General features: G+C 39.1%; 1 protein-coding gene across 37 annotated transcripts in view; it reads left to right on the forward strand.

The window, feature by feature from the left end:
- SCMH1 (Scm polycomb group protein homolog 1) overlaps window positions 1-19,931 on the forward strand; it is a 199,497-nt gene that overhangs the window by 144,188 nt on the left and 35,378 nt on the right. For 36 of the 37 annotated variants that reach the window (XM_067010154.1, XM_067010169.1, XM_067010250.1 and 33 more), the window contains 2 exons: window positions 4,805-5,037; window positions 8,869-8,995. The exons of the other annotated variant lie outside the window; for it this stretch is intronic. In XM_067010154.1, coding sequence (XP_066866255.1) covers window positions 4,805-5,037; window positions 8,869-8,995 — 360 coding nt within the window. The remainder of the gene's footprint in view (window positions 1-4,804; window positions 5,038-8,868; window positions 8,996-19,931) is intronic. 37 annotated transcript variants of the gene reach the window in all.

Here is a 19,931-nt window from a genome sequence, read left to right on the forward strand (position 1 = left end):
CTAATTAGAATTATACATCCTGGACTTATTAAAGTTTATCTTAAATAATTACTCTAGCCACTCCCCAAATAATTCAAAGTTCTTAGCAAATTTTGGCTCCATTTACCCTCCCACTTCCATCCTTTGTGCTGTTGCTTTCATATAATTTACTAATACAGTTGACCTTTGAACGATGCGCGGATTAGGGGCACCACCCCCTTGTACAGTCAAATCTGTGTGTAACTTCACAGTCAGCCCTCCTTATCCGTGGTTCCACATCCATGGATTTAACCAACTATGGATCATGCAGTAGTGTAGTACGTAGTACATGTTTGTTGAAAAAAATCCACATACAAGTGGATACACACAGTTCAAACCCATGTTTTTCAAGGGTCAACTATACATATATTATAAACCCTACAAGCCATTTAAAAAATAATTTTTCTAAATTGTCAATAATCTCTTGTATCTGTCCACATATTTACCCTTTCTTATGCTCTTCCTTCCTTGCTGAAGGTGTATTTTTTCCATCTGTGATTACTTTCCTTCATCCTGAAGAACTTCGTTTTTATTTCCTGTAGTTTAGGTCTGTTAGTGACAAATTCTCTCAGCTTTGATTTTCTGAAACAGTTATTTCACCTTCATTTTAAAAAAAAATTTTAATTGAATGAAAGATTCTTTAAATTCTGTAGTGCTTTACAACTTTGAAAAGTTTCACACAGATGATTTTTTATAATTGCATGGTAACCCTGTTTCTTCCCCCTACCCTTATATTGCCCCTCCCCTCCCTTACTGGTAATCACTAGTTTGTTCTCTATATCTGTGAGTCTGCTTCTTTTTTTGTTTTATTCACTAGATTGTTGTATTTTTTAGATTCCACATATAAGTGATATCATATAGTATTTGTCTTTCTCTGTCTGACTTATTTCACGTAGCATAATGCTCTCCAGGTCTATCCATGTTGCTGCAAATTGCAAAAATTTCACTTTTTTATTGCTGAGTAGTATTCTGTTCTCTCTCTCTCTCTCTCTCTCTCTCTCTCTCTCTCTCTCTCTCTCTCTCTCTCTCTCTATATATATATATATATATATATATATATATATATATACCACATCTTCTTTATCTATTCATCTGTTGATAGACACTTAGATTGTTTCCATACTATTTCACCTTCATTTTTGAAGGATATTTTCACTGAGCATAGAACTCTAGGTTGGCAATTTATATATTTTAACCCTTGAAAACTATCATTTAAAACTATCACTTCTTACTTTCATAGTTTCTATTAAAAAGTCAATTGCTTCTGTAAGAGTAATCCTTTTCTCTCTCCCTGCTTTTAAAAATTTATCTTTATCTTTCATTTCACTTGTGTTTTATGTATTTTATTTTCAGCCATTTAACAGTGATGTGTTTTGGTAATTTTGGGTTGTTGTGGGTTTTTTTTTTTTTTTTTGCTGCTTGTGGATTGCTGAGCTCTTTTTTCATTAGTCTTCAAATATTGCTTTTACCTCATTCTCTCTGTCTTCTCTCACTGGGATTATAGTTACTCATATTTTGGATCTACTGACTATGTCCACATGTCTCTAATGGTCTAACCTGTTTTTTCCATATTTTTGCTTTATTTTGCATGTTTTCTATTGATTTTTCTTCAAATTCAGTAATTCTTCTGCTGGGTCTTGTCTGCCCTTAAATCTATCCAGTGAGTTCTTAATTTTTAATATTGTATCTTTTATTCTAGTGTGTCCATTTAATTTTTTATATAGGTTCCAGTTTTCTGTATTACTTATCTTTTCTTACATTTTGTTCATCTTTTCCTCTACTTTTTAAAACCATATTAAATTATGGTTATCTTAAAGTCTGTTTCATTATCTGGATCATACATGAGTCTTCTATTGTCTGTATTTTTCTTTTTTTTTTTCTTTTTTTTTTTTTTTTGCGGTATGCGGGCCTCTCACTGTTGTGGCCTCTCCCGTTGCGGAGCACAGGCTCCGGACGCACAGGCTCTGCGGCCATGGCTCACGGGCTTAGTTGCTCCGCAGCATGTGGGATCTTCCCGGACCAGGGCACGAACCCGTGTCTCCTGCATCGGCAGGCGGATTCTCAACCACTGCGCCACCAGGGAAGCCCTGTATTTTTCTTGATTACCAGTCACATCGTTCTGCCTCTTTTTATATCATGTGTATGTACATACACACATGCACATGCACGCACACACACTGGATATTTTATATAAAAGAACTGTTGAGGGGCTTCCCTGGTGGCGCAGTGATTGAGAGTCCGCCTGCCGATGCAGGGGACACGGGTTCGTGCCCCGGTCCGGGAGGATCCCACGTGCCGCGGAGCGGCTGGGCCCGTGAGCCGTGGCGGCTGCGCCTGCGCGTCCGGAGCCTGTGCTCCGCAACGGGAGAGGCCACAGCAGTGAGAGGCCCGCGTACCGCAAAAAAAAAAAAAAGAACTGTTGAGACTGCAGCTAATATTTTCCATCAGAAAGAATTCTTCCTTTCCTCTTTCCTTTAGGCTAATAGGATAAGGGCCTGATCCCCTCAGTCTAATCATGGATTGAGCTCGTTCAGATCTGAATTGTACCTATGGTTCATATCCCTGTTCCTTGCACCTGGGCCCTCTTGGGCTCTCGACTGAGAACCTAATGGATCTTCATCTTCATAGTCCTGAAAAACTGCAAGAGTGTGTCCTACCCTTGAGAGGTTTGGGGCTTGGTTCTTTGACCTTTCAGTCCTTACAGTTTCAAAATAGGGCATTTATCTTGAAGAGGAGATCAGCTGTGCTAGAGGTAGACCTCCTCCTTCTAGTGGAACCTTGTCTCCTGAAATCACAAGATTATAGCAGTTTTCACTCTGCCTTTTTAGAAGCTCTCAGCCTAGCTTTGCAGCTCCAATGTGCAGGCTCAGAACTCAGCAAAGGTCACTTGGGAAAAACTGGCCACACAAATGGAACTCCTCAAGTTCCAATCTGTCACGGAGCCTCTCTGATTTTTCTTTCCTCCAGTGGAGCTCCTCTGCACAGGCCAAGCCTGACTGTCAATTCATGCCCAAATTTGGCAGATGTCCTCAGGAAAGAAAACAGTGTCAGCTACTTCAGGAACCCTCTCCACCCAGGTCTGGAATTCCAGTTCATCTAATCCTCATGATTTTTACAACAATGCAATGTCTTTTAAAAATAATTTATCTGACTTTTTCTAGTTGTTGCATCAGCAATGTTACACTGTCATGATCTATTACATCCTACCTGAAAGCACAAGAAATACCATCTTCTACCTACCCACTGTAATTAGTTTATTAACTTGTCTCCCTAGTTCTATTCTTGTCCCCTCCCAGAACAGCCAGAGTGTTCCTTTTAGGTACACCCAGTCACACCCTGCTCAAAACCCTCCAGTGGCTTCCCTTTAGACTTAAAATAAGTTTGGATTCATTTTCTTGGTCTATAAAATCCCACACAATCTTATTGCTACTCCCTTTCTAACCTTATCTCCCACCACTCTCCCCTTCACTCACTCAATTCCAGCTATACTGACCTCCTTTCCATTTCTCAAACACATTAACATGTTTCCATCTCAGAGTCTTTGCACTTGTTGTATACCCTCTACTTGGATCTTCCTCAGATCTTCATAAGGCTTTGCCTTTATTTCATTTGGGAGCTCTGTGCAAATGTCACCTCCTCAAAGAGGACTTTCCTTACTCCTCTGTCTCCTAACCTTGCTTTAGTTTTAATCATAGCACTTACCTAACATTATACTGTATACTTATTTGCCTATTTTCTGTCTCCCCCGACTAGGAGGTAAGCTCCATGAGAGTGGAAACTATGTCTGTTATGTTCACTGTTCTATCCCAGTGCTTAGATTAGTGCATAGCCTGTAGTAAGTGCTTAATAACTTTGTGGAATGAATTAGATACCCCTTACCATGAAAAATTCTCAATTAAGGAGAAGAAGAATGATTGGAGTAAAACTGAAAGTACTCTAACATAGGTGTCTACAGAATATTTTGGAGTAAGTGGAGTACTGATGGAGTTGGGACATAGTCAGACAAGGCCTCAGTAAGGAGGTGGCCCTGGAGCTGAGTGTTGAAAACTGAGTACTGATGTTTGTCTGACCAGGAAGAATAGAGAACTCAACATATATGAATAAATTGGTGTTCAGAAAACAGAGAAGCTAGAACATGGGGGCGGGTGATAGGAAATGACACCAGACATAACTGGAGAGCAAGGCAGGGGCAGAGTCACAAAAGTCTTTGGATATCAGAATAAAGAATTTGGACTTTACCTTAAAGGTAATATGAAGCAAAGATTTTTAAGGTAAGGAAATATGCTATCAGATGTATATATTTCCATGTGTTTCACTACTCCTCACTGCAATAATCACACTGAAACTTTAAGTAGATTGATATAGAAAATCCCTGATTTGGTTGTCAGGACCCAGTTTCAAAACGTAAGTCCTTATCCAACTCACTGTGTAACCTAGGGAAGGCATCATTTCCTCTTCTGAGCCTCAGATCTTCATTCTTAGCAGGAGGAGATTGTAGGTAAGATGCATTCCATCTCTGAGCCTGTGTTTATATGCTTTAACTAGATTCCTTGGGGAGAACAGTTTAATTTTTTCTGCATCTGCTAGAAATAATTAAAACTTCCAATTCTGGCCTATCAAAATTCAATTCTCCTCTGAGATTTTCTAACATTTAGGTCAGATGCCAAGAAACTAGCTTCCTGGGATAAAACTATCCAAGCAGAAGTAGCAAGTCTTTTTTTCCCTCTGGCTGGGATGGGAATGCAAGTGGGAAGAGGGGGTGTTAGAATGAGTCTTTTTCTTGCAGTTGTCATTCCAAAGAATCCCTATCCTGCATCCGAAGCGAACACTGAGAAGCCCAGCATCCACAGCAACACCAAAACTGCCTTGGAGCATCAACCAGGGCAGAGGGGGCGTAAACCAGGAAAGAAGCGGGGCCGGACACCCAAGCCCCTAATTCCCCATCCCATCTCTACCCCATCCAAGTCAGCTGAACCTTTGAAATTCCCAAAGAAGAGGGGTCCCAAACCTGGCAGTAAGGTAGGTAAAAATGTGGGTTTGCCAGCAAGGGATAAATGGTTATAAAGGGGTAACTCATCCATATCCATCCATCTTAGAAAGGGATGTGTCTAGCCCTATTCTCCACCTTGCGTATGCTTTTAAGCAGAATCTCCTTTATTGTCATCCCTACTTTAGCTACTTACCTTGGGAGTTGGTAATGTTAGAGATAAGATAGTATGAATAAGAAACAAATTTTTACTTTGAAAGTTACATTCATGGGAATTCTGGTCTAATATCTTCCATAGATGGAAGACCCTGCTCCTAATTGTTTTTAACCTACCCAGAGTGGATGCCCAGGTATGTGAACAGAAAGAGAAAACGGACTCTGTAAATGTATTTATTTTTCTGTCCCTGTACCTTCTTAAAAAAAAAAAAAAAGAAGAAGAAGAAGAAGAAAGAAAGAAAATTATTGAATATTTACTAAGTATCAGGCTCTGTACCTGACACCACTATATATCACATGATCTTCACAAAACCCTTGGAGATGAGTAGTGTTAATGTTATTAAATAGTCAAGTAAATTGAGACTTAAAGATGTGAAATGACTTCCCTATGGTCACATAGCTAATAAATGGCAAAGGCTACAGAGATGGGTCTCCAGATCTTCTAGTTCTAAGGTCACTGCTGCCCTACCACATATTCACTCTCTCACATTTCCTGCGGGAGGTTAACGCTTACCTCTGGTGTAGGAAAAGACTGCTGGGTCGAGCTTCACTGAGCACTGTTACTGAAAGGATCACCTTTTAGTCATGACCAGTTCTCCATGCGTATCTTCCCTAGGGAAACCATTGATATGAAACTTATTCAGCTGCTTCTCTAGGGCTTCCTTTGGCATCATCTTCTTTCTCCACTCACTTCTTAACTATCAGGGAATTTCTCTGCAACTCCCTCCCAAACTAGACTACCTGAGTTCCAGTGTAGAAATGATACCCAGTTCTCCCTAGGCATTCCATTCCAATTTCATAAGTTCCTCCCTAGGTTTGGTTGGTTGGTTGGGTTTGTTTTGTTTATTAGCTCCAGCTGACCTCAGTCCTTCTCGAATATAAGCTCTTCAAGGTCAGGAATCTAGTCTTTTTTTCTCTTTTTCTTCTGCAATGCCCTATATCCCAGTCTCTTGGGAAATGTTCAGTATATGCAAGATGGATGTATGTATGCATGCATGCATGGATGGATGGATGGATTTTAGTGATGATGTTCCAATTGAGATTATCTCTTATTTATTGGTTTTGAATTCTTGATGTCGCATCCTAATCCTTCTATGTAACACACAGTGCTCCTGATCTATTACCACTAACCCCAAACCCACGGGTTCATTTTTGTCTCCATTACGGTCTTCTCATTCTCATGTTGTGGAGGAGAGGCTGAAGGCTCTAAAGATTCCAAGGCCAGGGAAGTCATGCTTTTGATGATGTGAAGGCACCTTGACAGATTAAAAATGGAGAAAACTTGTCTCTGAGGTTCCAAAGACAGAACCAGAACCAGTGAGCAAAAACTCAAGCAGACAGGCTTTGTCTCAACATAAGAGGAACAGTGAAATCTATTTCAGAATGCAAGTAGTGATCTCCCATCACTAGAGGTATTTCATCAGGTACCAGATGACTACTGGGAGGGATGTTTTCAAGGAGTGGAAAGTAGAAGTGTTAGATGGATAGTTGGATTAAGTAACCTTTAAGATCCTTCAAAACCTAAGAACTGTGATTCTCTGATTGCCTCAGCTCTGCTGTCTCAGGAAGTCCTACACATAGCTGCCAAAGTCCTCTTTCTTTCCAGTCCTCTTGATAGCAGTAATTCTCATCTAATACTGTACTTTATGGCATGGCATTTGACTCCCTAATTCCCTTTCCTGTCCTTTTGCCTACTCCTGTAAGTGTATATGCCTTTACTTAACCCATGATATAACCCTCATGTTCATTTTTGAAGCAGAGTGGTCTTGTGACAAGAGCATAGGCTTTGAAGCCAGACAAACTTAGATTTATGTCTCATCTCCAGTTGTTACCACCTGTGTGACTTTGGGAAAGCTTTGAGTAAGGTTATGAGTCCCAGTTTTCTCACCAGTAAAATGGAGTTGCGTTAATATATGAATAGATATAATACATGTAAATGCACCTATCTCAAATAGTAATAAAGCTTTACATCTTTCTGCTTTTTTCTACAATATTTGGGAACCTAACTCACCAGGTTTGTTTCTTCAGGGACCCCATGAAGTCCTACCACCAACTCAATGAAGTTGAACTGGTATTTCCTTTCTTCCCTGACTCATTGCTTATTTGGATTTTTACTTGTGGCAATATCAAAAAATGAGAGGAAACATCCATATCCTGTTTGTGCTTTGAATGTTCTGTAAGAGTTTGCATGACTGCTTTCACAAGCAGAGCCATCCTAGAAGTCAGTCAGGTTTATACAGCTCCCAGAGTGGACCCTACATGTGACATTCAGTAAGAAGGGATTTCTGGATCTCAGAAATGGTTATGTTTTCCTTGCATTCAGAAAAGCTTTTAGAAAACTGTTTCTTGGAAAAAGCCTTCTGAGATCCCTCTGCCCCAGAGACTGCCTGGACGAGCATAGAGGAGATACTAGATTCTTCTCAAATCATTTTTATTACTTCCCCCATTATTGGTATTCTATACTGTATGCTTCATTGAAAGACATTTATTGACACTTATCATATGCCAAGTACCACGTAGGAATGGTAAACAGAATCAGACCCCCAAAGAGCGCCAGGCTAATAGGGGACACCAGTATGTAAATATATATTGACAATACACTGTGATAAATGCAACAATACAAAGTACAGAAATAGCACAAAGGAGACAGTAAAGCTTATCCAGAAAAGCTTCCTGGATTAACAGATATTTATAAGGTTTAAAAAAAAAAAAAAGAAAGAAAGGGTATTCCAGGCAAAAGGGATGATTTATTATTGTAAAGGCAAGGACCAGGTAAAACCGCAGGTTTTGAGAGAACTACTATAGTTAGATATTACTGGAGTATAAGGTTTAAGATAAGAAATGACAAGTAATAAGCTGAAGAGGTAGGCAGGGGAAAGTAGTTTGTGGAGTTAGGGGAAGGGACATTTCCATTTTTCAACAGAGGGAAACAAACTAATGTCAAAGTAGACTTAAGCCACAGCATTTTTTTTCCTTTTTTTTCTTTTCTCTGTCTAACTAATAAAGAACCTGGACTTCAGATGATAATATTGAATACAGTAGAAAAGATAATGAATTAAGCTGTGGCTATACAGAAGCCCAGAATCTTATACATATTTATTAAACATCTACTGTATTTGCAGCTTTGGGCAAGATGCTGTGTGGAAAATATATATATCATATGATATCACTTATAGGTGGAATCTGAAAAAGTGTTGCAAATGAACTTATTTGTAACACTTTTAGGAAACAGACGCACAGACATAGAAAACAAACTTATGGTTACCAAAGGGTGAAGTGCAGGGAGAGGTAAATTAGGAGCTTGAGATTACCAGATACACACTACTATATATAAGATAGGTAAACAACAAGGTCCTACTGTAAAGCACAGGGAACTATATTCAATATCTTGTAATAACCTGTAATGGAAAAGAAACTGAAAAAGAATACATATATATAAATATATAACTGAATCACTTTGCTATATACCAGAAACTAACACAACATTGTAAATTAACTATATATCAACTGTAAAAAAGAAAAAAGATTAAAACAGTCCCATCCACAAATGTATTTCAGTTTCATGGGTGAATTAAGTACTAAGAAAAATGAATGAGAAGACAAGTTACCTATCACGGGTAGAAACTTTTCCCCATCCATTTTGACAGAGGAAACCTCGGACTTTGCTGAACCCACCACCCACCTCACCAACAACCAGCACCCCTGAACCGGATACCAGCACTGTACCCCAAGATGCTGCCACCATCCCCAGCTCAGCCATGCAGGCCCCCACAGGTAAGAGCAGATCACAGTATTAGCTGCAACAAGCCCCAGGCCCCAGTGTCTATGCTTTCTCTTTTACTGCACCAATAATTAGCCCCCTATCCACTCATAAATCTAAACAGAATCTTAAAAAAAAATTTTTTATCTTTGAAATAACTTCAGAGAAACCTCCATTCTGTCAGAACAATCAAAGAAACTTGGGTAGATGTTCTGTGAACTCAGTGGTGGGGATCTGGGGCATGGGGGTGGGGTGGACATGGGGCCAGCACCAGGAGCTCCCTGGCCCAGTTTGTAATTATACCCATCCTTTCCAGTTTGGGGTGCTCCCTCTTTAGTGATCCCTTCCAGAACCCTTCCAGCACTATAATAATTCTGCCACCACTCATATATGTATGACACTGCTCTGTTTTTTTTTAACGTCATTGATGGTGGCAGATCTTGGTGCTGTGAAAGTATTTCAGTGCATGTTTGATTCAAAGCAAAATCTGGTAGCTAAAGTGGGCGCGTACCACCTGGGTTGTGCGTATCTGTTCCCATTTCGTAAACTATATATGGAGGTAACTCTAAAAGAGCTACCCCTTTAGAATAGATAAGCATAGATCTACAGCCTCACTGTGGGGTAACTAAAAAGAACAATACTCATTTTTTATGTCTAAATTAAGATACAGGGCTTCCCTGGTGGCGTGGTGGTTGCGAGTCCGCCTGCCGATGCAGGGGACACGGGTTCGTGCCCCGGTCCGGGAAGATCCCACATGCTGCGGAGCAGCTGGGCCCATGAGCCATGGCCGCTGAGCCTGCGCGTCTGGAGCCTGTGCTCCGCAAAGGGAGAGGCCACAACAGTGACAGGCCCGCCTACCACAAAAAAAAAAAGAATAAATTAAGATACATATGTGAAACCTTACTTTTGTTACTCTGCAGATACTCCATCTTCTTAGGGAAGTCTAAGCAATTGGAGTGATCCCCATGGAAGTTAGGGTAGTCTTTTTCTTAGGAGTTGAATTTGTCTCCATCCAAATCCTAGAATGTTAGCACTTGAAGGGAAGGCCAGCCATAGTTTCCTCCCCAAATAACCTTTGGAAAACAACAGAGCCTGCAGGTGGCATTTATGTCCAGCTCTAGTCAGGGTACTATCATGTGATTTCTCCAAATGTATCTTATGCATCTAGCCCCAGCTAGTTGCTGGGTTTGCTTAGTCCAAAAGTGTCATTAGATTAGTGAATAAAGCTTAGGAGCTTTGCCCCTAAGCTCCATGGATGAGGAAGTAAAGACAGATGAACACCTTGGTGAAGATACTGATTACATTTTCCAGCCTCATGACATGCCCCCTAGATGCCTGTATACCTGCTTGGTTTACTCCATATCCTTCTAAATATCTCTTAGGTGCCTGGATGCCTTTTTAACAAAACCTAGAAGATTCATAGCAGTGGGAGCTTCATAACTGTGCCTCACTATTCGGTTTAAATGATGTAGACCATCTCTTCTGGCAGTCACGAAGCTGGCAATCCCTCCCTTGGTCTGAATCTCATAGCCTAGGAAAAGTGGCAACTTGACTTTGTATCCCTGTTTCCTGTTCTTGGCCAGGCTATTGCAGTCTTGACTGATCACTGTTTCACCATCCCAACTGGACCTTTGCTCTTTCTGTGTGACCTTGATGTCACTTCCTTTTCTGAGCCTCAGTTTCCACCTATACAATGATACCATTAGTCCAAGTTACCTTTATGACCCTTCAAATGTTAACAATAAAAGCTATTATAGGGACTTCCCTGGTGGCGCAGTGGTTAAGAATCTGCCTGCCAAGGCAGGGGACATGGGTTCGAGCCCTGGTCCGGGAAGATCCCACATGCCACAGAGCAGCTAATCCCGTGTGCCACAACTACTGAGCCTGCGCTCTAGAGCCCATGAGCCACAACTACTGAGCATGCGCGCCTAGAGCCCATGCTCCGCAACAAGAAAAGCCACTGCAGTAAGAAGCCCTTGCACTTCAATGAAGAGTAGCCCCCGCTCACCGCAACTAGAGAAAGCCCATGTGCAGCCACAAAGACCCAATGCAGTCAACAATTAATTAATTTTTTTTAAAGCTATCATAGATTGAAAGCTGTGTGCTACACTATATCCTTTATTACCAACCTTTCCGGTTATTTTTAACTGCACAACACTTTTTAAGAGTTATTTTGATCAGAGTACATATATGCTAATAGTTTAAAGGAACAATAGGCCTACAAGAATTATTACAAAAACAAGACGAACAGTCCCCTCTATGCCCCTGTCATTTACTTCCCACCAAAGGCAATCACTTTTAATTTAGCTGATTCTTTTATTTATCTACATATATGTAAGTGGAATGTTTATATTGCTTTTTTTTTTTTTTTTAGCTTGAGACATTTTCAACTGACAACACACTTTAACTCTTCCTTTTCTTTTTTTTTTTTTTTTTTGGCAACCCAGGATTTAACTCTTCATCTCCTTGCCCGTTACCCACCCATACATACTTCCCTATCTTAATACTATGATATTGTAACTGTGATTAGATTGAAATTCATTAATTTGTATTGTAACTTGTTATAGGCTATTCTCAATTGAACCGTAGAGTACTATGATTACTTTTCCTTTATTGTATAAAATTTTGTTTTAGAGTAAATCTTGATTTCTTTATGTGTTTATTTTGGTATATACTTATTAAGTCAACCTTAAGCTCTCTTACTGCCATATACATCTTTCTTTATGTTTAAGCACGTTTTATATTCTATCCATTTCAAACTCTAAAAGAAATCTCTCCTGGAGCCTTCTGAGTTCATTGACAACCTCTTCACCTCTCTTTTGTGTTATCCCCAGTTTTCTCCTTCCCACATCTTTATTTTCCCATGTAATCTTTCTTAAATTTATATCTTTAGTTTTGTGTGAAACCTGTTTATTCCCTTTGAAGCTTCTCTTCATCCCCATTATTCTGAAATTCCACCTAGGATGTATTTTTACCTACCATGTGGACACATAGTGTGCCTATTCCATTATTTGATTTCTTGAAACTTTCTTAAATTCATCAATGATTTTCTCCTATTTTTTCTCTAGTCACTGTTCCTGGCATACATGTTAATTAGATGTTGAACCTCCTGAAGTCATCCTCTATATTCTTGACCCTCTTTATTCTTATTCCTATTCTCTTTGTCTTTTTGCCCAACTTTCTTCAAGCTTTCCTCAATTCTGTCCTCTAAACTTTGAATTGAGTTTCTTGTTCCTGGCATTTTGCTTGTAAAAGTGTCATCATTTATTACTCTAGTGGCATTTTCCAAAGGGTATTTGGTAGAAAGCCAGTCCTGCAAAATACTCTGCATAAAGGGATTTTACATACATTTAGGAATTTGGTCACATATATTTAGGAAGGATGTACACTCTGCTTACCCACTCTTGGATGTTTGCATCTGCTGTGAAGAACTCTTTTTTGTTTTCTGAACTTTTTACTAGACTGTTTTTTTTTAAGTACAGGAGGTACAGAGCTTTCCCGTATACCCCCTGCTCCCACACATGCACGGCCTTCTCCATTACCAACATCCCCCACCAGAGCGGTATGTTTGTTTCAACTGATGAACCTGCACTGACACATCATTATCACCCAAGGTCCATAGTTTACCTTAGAGTTCTCTCTTGGTGTTATACTTTCTATGGATTTTGACAAATATATAATGACAGGTATACACCATGATAGGCTCCTACAAAATAATTTAACTGCCCTAAAAATCCTTTGTGCTCTGCCTATTCATTCTTTCCTCCCCACTAATCTGTGGCAACCACTGACCTTTTTACTGTCTTTATAATTTTGCCTTTTCCAGAATGTCATAAAGTTGAAATCATTCAGTATGTAGTCTTTTCAGATTGGCCTTTTCACTTATTATATACATTTAAATTTCCTCTGTGCCTTTTCATGCCCTGATAGTTTTGTTTTGGTTTTTTTTTTAGTGCAGAATAACAACATACCATCATTGTCTGGCTATACCAATAGTTTATTTATCCGTTCACCTACTGGAGGACATCTTGGTTGTTTCCAAGTTTTGGCAACTATGAATTACGCTGCTATAAACATTCATGTGCAGGTTTTAGTGTGGATGTAAATTTTCACTTCCTTTGGGTAAATACCAAGGAATGCGATTTCTGGATCACATAGTAAGAGTATATTTGGTTATGTAAGAAATTGTCAAACTGTCTTCATAGTGGCTGTATCATTTTACATTCCAACCAGCAGTGAATGAGCATTCATTTGTTGCTCCACATTCTCACTAGCATTTGGTGGTGTCAGTGTTCTGGATTTGGGCCATTCTAATAGGTGTATAGTAGTATTTCACTGTTGTTTTAATTTGCATATCTCTAATGACATGTAGAGTAGAGCATCTTTTCATATACTTATTTTCCAGTTGTGTATCTTCTTTGGTGAGGTGTCTATTAACAACTTTGGCACATATTTTAATCAGGTTGTTTGTTTTCTTATTGCTGAGTTTTAAGAGTTCTTTGTGTATTTGGATAACAGTCCTTTATCAGATCTGTCTTTTGCAAATAATTTCTCCCAGTCTGTATCTTGTCTTCTCACTCTCTTGACATTGGCTTTCACAGAGCAGAAGGTTTTAATTTTAATGAGTCCATCCTATCAATTATTTCTTTCATGGATCCTGCCTTTGGTGTTATATCTGAAGTCATTGGCATACCCAAGGTCATCTTGGTTTTCTCCTATATTATCTTCTAGGAGTTTTATAGTTTTGAATTTTACATTTAGGTCTGTGATCTATCTTGACTTATTTTTTGTGAGGGGTGTAAAGTCTATGTCTAGGTTCCTTTTTTTGCATGTGGCTATCCAGTTGTTTCAGTACCATTTGTTGAAAAGACTGTCTTTACTCCATTGTATTACCTTTGCTCCTTTGTCAAAGATCAGTTGACTGTATTTGTGTGGGACTATTTTTGGGCTCTCTATTCTGTTCCATTGATTTGTCTGTTCTTTTACCAATACCGTACTGTCTTGAAGTTGGGTAATGTCAGTCCTCCAACTTTGTTCTTTCCCTTCAATATTGTGTTGGCTCTTCAGGGTTTTTCCCTCTCCATATAAACATTAGAATCAGTTTGTTGATAGCCACAAAATAACTTGCTGGGATTTTGATTGGGATTGCCTTGAATCTATAGATCAGGTTGGGAAGAATGGACATCTTGACAGTATTTTCTTATCCATGAACATGGGGATATCTCTCCATTTATTTACTTCTTTCTTGATTTCGTTTATCAGTTTTGTAGTTTTGTAGTTTTCTTCATATAAATCTTGTACGTATTTTGTTAGATTTATAGCTAAGCATTTTATTTTCAAAGGTGCTAAGGTAAATGGTATTGTTTTTAATTTCAAATTCCACCTATTCATTGCTGTTATATATGAAATGATTGACTTTCGTGTATTAACCTTATATTCTGCAGTCTTGCTATAACTGATTATTAGTTCCAGGGATTTTTTTTTTGTCAATGCTTTTGCATTCTCTACATAGACAATCATGTCTTCTACAGATAAAGGGAGTTTTATTTCTTCTTTCCCAAACTGTACACCTTTCATTTCCTTTTCTTATCTTATTACATTAGTTAGGACTTCTAGTACCATGTGGAAAACTCATGGTAAGAGGGAACATCCTTACCTTGTTCCTGATCTTAGTGGGAAAGCTTCTAGTTTCTCACCATTAAGTATGATGTTAGCTGTAGGGTTTTTGTTGATGTTATTTATGAAGTTGAGGAAGTTTCCCTCTCTTCCTAGTTTGCTGAGAGTTTCCATCATGAATGGGTCTTTGATTCTGTCAAATGTTTTTTTCTGCATCTATTGATATCATGTGATATTTCTTTAGTTTGTTGATGTGACGGATTACGTTGATTTTCAAATGTTGAATCAGTTTTACATACCTGGGTTAAAACTCCATTTGGTTGTAGTGTATAATTCTTTTTATATATTGTTGAATTCAATTTGCTCGTATTTTGTTAAGGATTTTTGCATGTATCTTCATAAGAGATATTGGTCTGTAATTTTCTTTTCTTGTGAAGTCATTGTCTGGTTTTGGTATTAGGGTAATGCTGACCTCATAAAAAGAGTTAAGAAGTATTTTCTCTGCTTCTGTTTTCTTTTTCTTTTTTTTTTTTTTGCGGTACGCAGGCTTCTCACTGTTGTGGCCTCTCCCTTTGCGGAGCACAGGCTCCAGATGCGCAGACTTAGCGGCCATGGTTCATGGGCCCAGCCGCTCCGCAGCATGTGGGATTTTCCCAGACCAGGGCACAAACCCATGTCCCCTGCATCGGCAGGGAGACTCTCAACCACTGCGCCACCAGGGAAGCCCTCTGCTTCTGTTTTCTGAAAGGGATTAGAGAGAATTGGTAAAATGCATTTTTAAATGTTTGGTAGAATTCTAGTGAATCCATCTGAGCCAGATGCTTTCTATTTTGGAAGTTGATTAATTACTGATTCAGTTTCTTTAATAAATAGGTCTATTCAGATTGTCTTTTTCTTTTTGTGTGAGTTTTGGTAGATTGTGTCTTTCACCAAATTGGTCCATTTCATCTAGATTATCAAATTTGTCAGCATAGAATTATTCATAATATTCCTTATATTACCCTTTTAATGACCGGGGACCTGTAGTGATCCATCTCTTTCATGTCTGATATTAGTAATGTGTGCCATCTCTCTTTTTTCTTATTAGCATGTCTAAAGGCTCATCAATTTTACTGATCTTTTCAAGGAAGCAGCTTTTGGTTTCCTTGATTTTTCTCTGTTGACTTCCTGTTTTCAATTTCATTGATTTGTGCTCTAATTTTTATTATTTCTTTTCTTATGCTTACTTTGGATTTAATTTGCTCTTCTTTTTCTAATTTCCTGAAGTGGAAGCTTAGATTATTGACTTTATATCTTTCTTCTTTTATAGCATATGCATTCAGTGCTATAAATTTCCCTCTATTCACTGCTTTGGCTGTATCCCACAAATTTTGATAAGTTATAGTTTCATTTTCATTTAGTTCAAAATATTTTTAAATTTCTCTTGAGATTTCTTCTTTGACCTTTGTGTTATTTAGAAATGTGTTGTTGGGCTTCCCTGGTGGCACAGTGGTTGAGAATCCGCCTGCGGATGCAGGGGACACGGGTTCGTGCCCCGGTCCGGGAAGATCCCACATGCCGCGGAGCAGCTAGGCCCGTGAGCCGTGGCCGCTGAGCCTGTGCGTCCGGAGCCTGTGCTCCGCAAAGGGAGAGGCCACAGCAGTGAGAGGCCCATGTACCACCCAAAAAATAAATAAATAAATAAATAGAAATGTGTTGTTTAAGCTCCAAGTATTTAGGGATTTTTCACTTATCTTTCTGTTACTGATTTCTGGTTTTATTCCATTGTGGTCTAAGAACAGACATATTATATGATTTCTGCTCTTTTAAATTTGTTAAGGTGTGTTTTATGGCCCAGAATGTGGTCCATCTTGGTGTATGTTCCATGTGAGCTTGAGAAGAATGTGTGTTCTGCTGTTGTTGGGTGAAGTAGCCTCTAATATCAATTATATCCAGTTTATTGATGATGCTGTTGAGTTTAACAGTGTCCTTACTGCCTGCTGAATCTGTCCATTTCTGATAGAGGGATGTTGAAGTGTCCAACTGTAATAGTGGATTCACCTGTTTCTCCTTGCAGTTCTATCCATTTTTGCCTCCTGTATTTTGATACTCTGTTGTTAGGTGCATACACAGTAAGGACTGACATGTCTTCTTAGATATTTGACCTTTATATCATGTAATGCCCCTCTTTATCTGTGATAACTTTCCTTACTCTGAAATCTTCTCTGTCTGAAATTAATACAGCTACTCCCACTTTCCTTTGATTAGTGTTAGCATGGCGTATCTTTCTCCATCCCTTTACTTTTAATCTATGTGTGTCTTTATATTTAAAGTGGGTTTCTTATAAACAACATAGAGGAGTTGGGTCTTGTTTTTTGATCCAGTTTGAGAATCTCTTTCTTTTAACTAGTTTATTTAGACCATTGACATCTAAAATGATTATTGATATAGTTGGATAAATATCTACCATAATCGTTACAGTTTTCTATTTTTTTGCCTTTGTAATTTGTTCCTATTTTTGTCTTCCACTCTTTTTCTGCCTTTTGTGGTTTTAACTATTTTATATGATTCCACTTTTTCTCCTTTCTTAGCATATCAGTTATATTTCCTTTTTTACTTTTTTAAATGATTACTCTTGAGTTTGCAAATAACTAATCCAAGTCTGTTTTCAAATTAACACTATACCACTTCACAGATATAATAAAAATCCTAATTCCTCCTTTCCATCCTTTGTATGATTACTGTCATTCAGTTCACTTAGACATAAGTATGTATAAGCATGTACATATATATATATATATATATATATACATAAGCATACACAAATACATCATTGCTATCTTTATTTTGAACAAACTGTTACCTGGTAGATCAGTTAAGAATGAGGGGACTTCCCTGGCGGTCCAGTGGTTAAGACTTCACCTTCCAATGCAGAGGGTGCGGGTTCAATCCCTGGTTGGGGGGCTAAGATCCCACATGCCTTGTGGCCAAAAAAACAAAACATAAAGCAGAAGCAATATTGTAACAAATTCAATAAAAACTTTAAATATGGTCCACATCAAAAAACAAAATCTTTAAAAATAAACAAAAAGTTCTTATTTTGCCTTCACCTATTCCATCTCTGATGCTCTTTTCTTTGTGTAGAACCAAGTTTCTGACCTATGTTATTTTTCTTCTCTAAGGAATTCCTTTAACATTTCTTGCAGGGCAGATCTACAAGCAACAAACTCCATCAGTTTTTCTTTGTCTGAGAAAGTTGTTTTGTTTTGTTTATAAATTTATTTATTTATTTATTTTGGGCTGTGCTGGGTCTTCGTTGTTGCGCACGGGCTTTCTCTATTTGCGGTGAGCGGGGGCTACTCTTCATTGCATTGCGAGGGCTTCTCATTGCGGTGGCTTCTCTTGTTGCAGAGCATGGGCTCTAGGCTCATAGGCTTCAGTAGTTGTGGCACGCAGGCTCAGTAGTTGTGGCTCATGGGCTCTAGAGAGCAGCCTCAAGTAGTTGTGGCACACGGGCTTAGTTGCTCCATGGCATGTGCGATCTTCCCGGACCAGGGCTCAAACCCGTGTCCCCTGCATTGGCAGGCGGATTCTTAACCACTGTGCCACCAGGGAAGTCCCTGAGAAAGTTTTTGTTTCTCCTTCACTTTAATTTTTCGAGGGATAGAATTCTAAGTGGGTGGGTGTTTTCTCTCAACACTTTAAATATTTCACTCCCTTCTCTTCTTGCTCACATGGTTTCTAAGGATGTAATTTTTTATTGTTGTTCCTCTATAGATAAGACGTCTTTTTCCTCTGAAATCTTTTCAAGAATTTTTATCTTTGATTTTCTGCATTTTTGAATGTAATATGCCTGGATGTAGTTTTTGTGTGTCATTTATCCTGTTTGGTGTTCTCTGACCTTCCTAGATCTGTGCTTTGGTGTCTGACATTAATTTGGGGAAATTCTCTGTCATTATGGCTTCAAATATTTCTTCTATTCCTTTCTTTCTTCTCCTTCTGGCATTCCCATTATGTGTATGTTACTCCTTTTGTAGTTGTCCCACAGTTCTTGGACACCCAGTCTATTCTGGGTGGAGGCTTTTCTTTTCAGTCTTCTTTTTTCTTTGCTTTTCAGTGTTGGAAGTTTCTATCGAGATGTCCTCAGGGTCAGTGATTCTTCCCTTGGCCGTGTCCAGTCTACTAATTAGCCCATCAAATTTAGCCCATCAAGAATTTCCATCTTTCTGCATACATTGTCCATCTGTTTTGCATGCTGTCTGCTTTATCTGTTAGAACACTTAGCATATTAATCATCATTGTTTTAAATTTTTAATCTAATAATTCCAGGGACTTCCCTTGTGGCGTAGTGGTTAAGAATCCGCCTGCCAATGCAGAGGACACAGGTTTGAGCCTTGATCCAGGAAGATCCCACATGCCACGGAGCAACTAAGCCCGTGTGCCACAATTACTGAGCCTGCGCTCTAGAACCCACGAGCCACAACTACTGAGCCTGAGAGCCACAACTACTAAAGCCCACGCACCTAGAGCCCATGCTCCACAACAAGAGAAGCCACCGCAATGAGAAGACCACACGCCGCAACTAGAGAAAACCCATGAACAACAATGAAGACCCAGCGTAGCCATAAATTAATTAATTAATTAATTAAAAATTTAAATAATAATAATAATTCCAACATCCCTGCCATGCCTGAGTCTAGTTCTGATGCTTGCTTTGTCTCTTCAAACTTCATTTTTTTGCCTTTTAGTTTACCTTATAAATAGGCCTTTAGTAATATAATGGTAAGGTATGAGGGGAGGAGAAGTATTCTGTAGTCCTATGATTAGGTCTCAGTCTTTTGGTGAGACTGTGCTCTTGGACTGTGAACTTTACCAGTGCTGCTTAGTCCCCCTCATGCCCCTTAGATGGGGCAGGATGGCTGGAGGGGGCTGCAGTGGGTTATTTCCCTTCCCCCAGGTAGGTTAAGCTCTGATCAAATCCCAGCAGATTAAGTTCTGGTAAAATAATTTCTCCTGAGGGTAGGCCTTGTTAAGAAGGACAGAATGCTCTGGCATATTTTTAAAAGGCTCCTTTTCCCCCCTCCCCCTGCTGGAAGCATGAGGGGATTTTTCTCCGATATTCACTGTGAGAACCTGGTCGAGCTTCTGGAGGTAAAACTCACAAAAGTGTGGGAACACCCCCACCCCATGAGTGGATCCCCCCTGGAGTTTTTAACTCTTAGACTTGTTCACACTGAGCTTCCAGTAGGAATTCTATAGTTTAGATTTTCCTACCTCTGCACTAATTCCTGTGGTGGTTTCTTTTTAGTAAATTGTGAGTCTCTGTATTCACCGGTCTATCTCTTGGTGAGGAGC

Source organism: Kogia breviceps, chromosome 1, assembly GCF_026419965.1.
Source record: "Kogia breviceps isolate mKogBre1 chromosome 1, mKogBre1 haplotype 1, whole genome shotgun sequence".
In the NCBI taxonomy this organism is placed as follows: Eukaryota; Metazoa; Chordata; class Mammalia; order Artiodactyla; family Physeteridae; genus Kogia; species Kogia breviceps.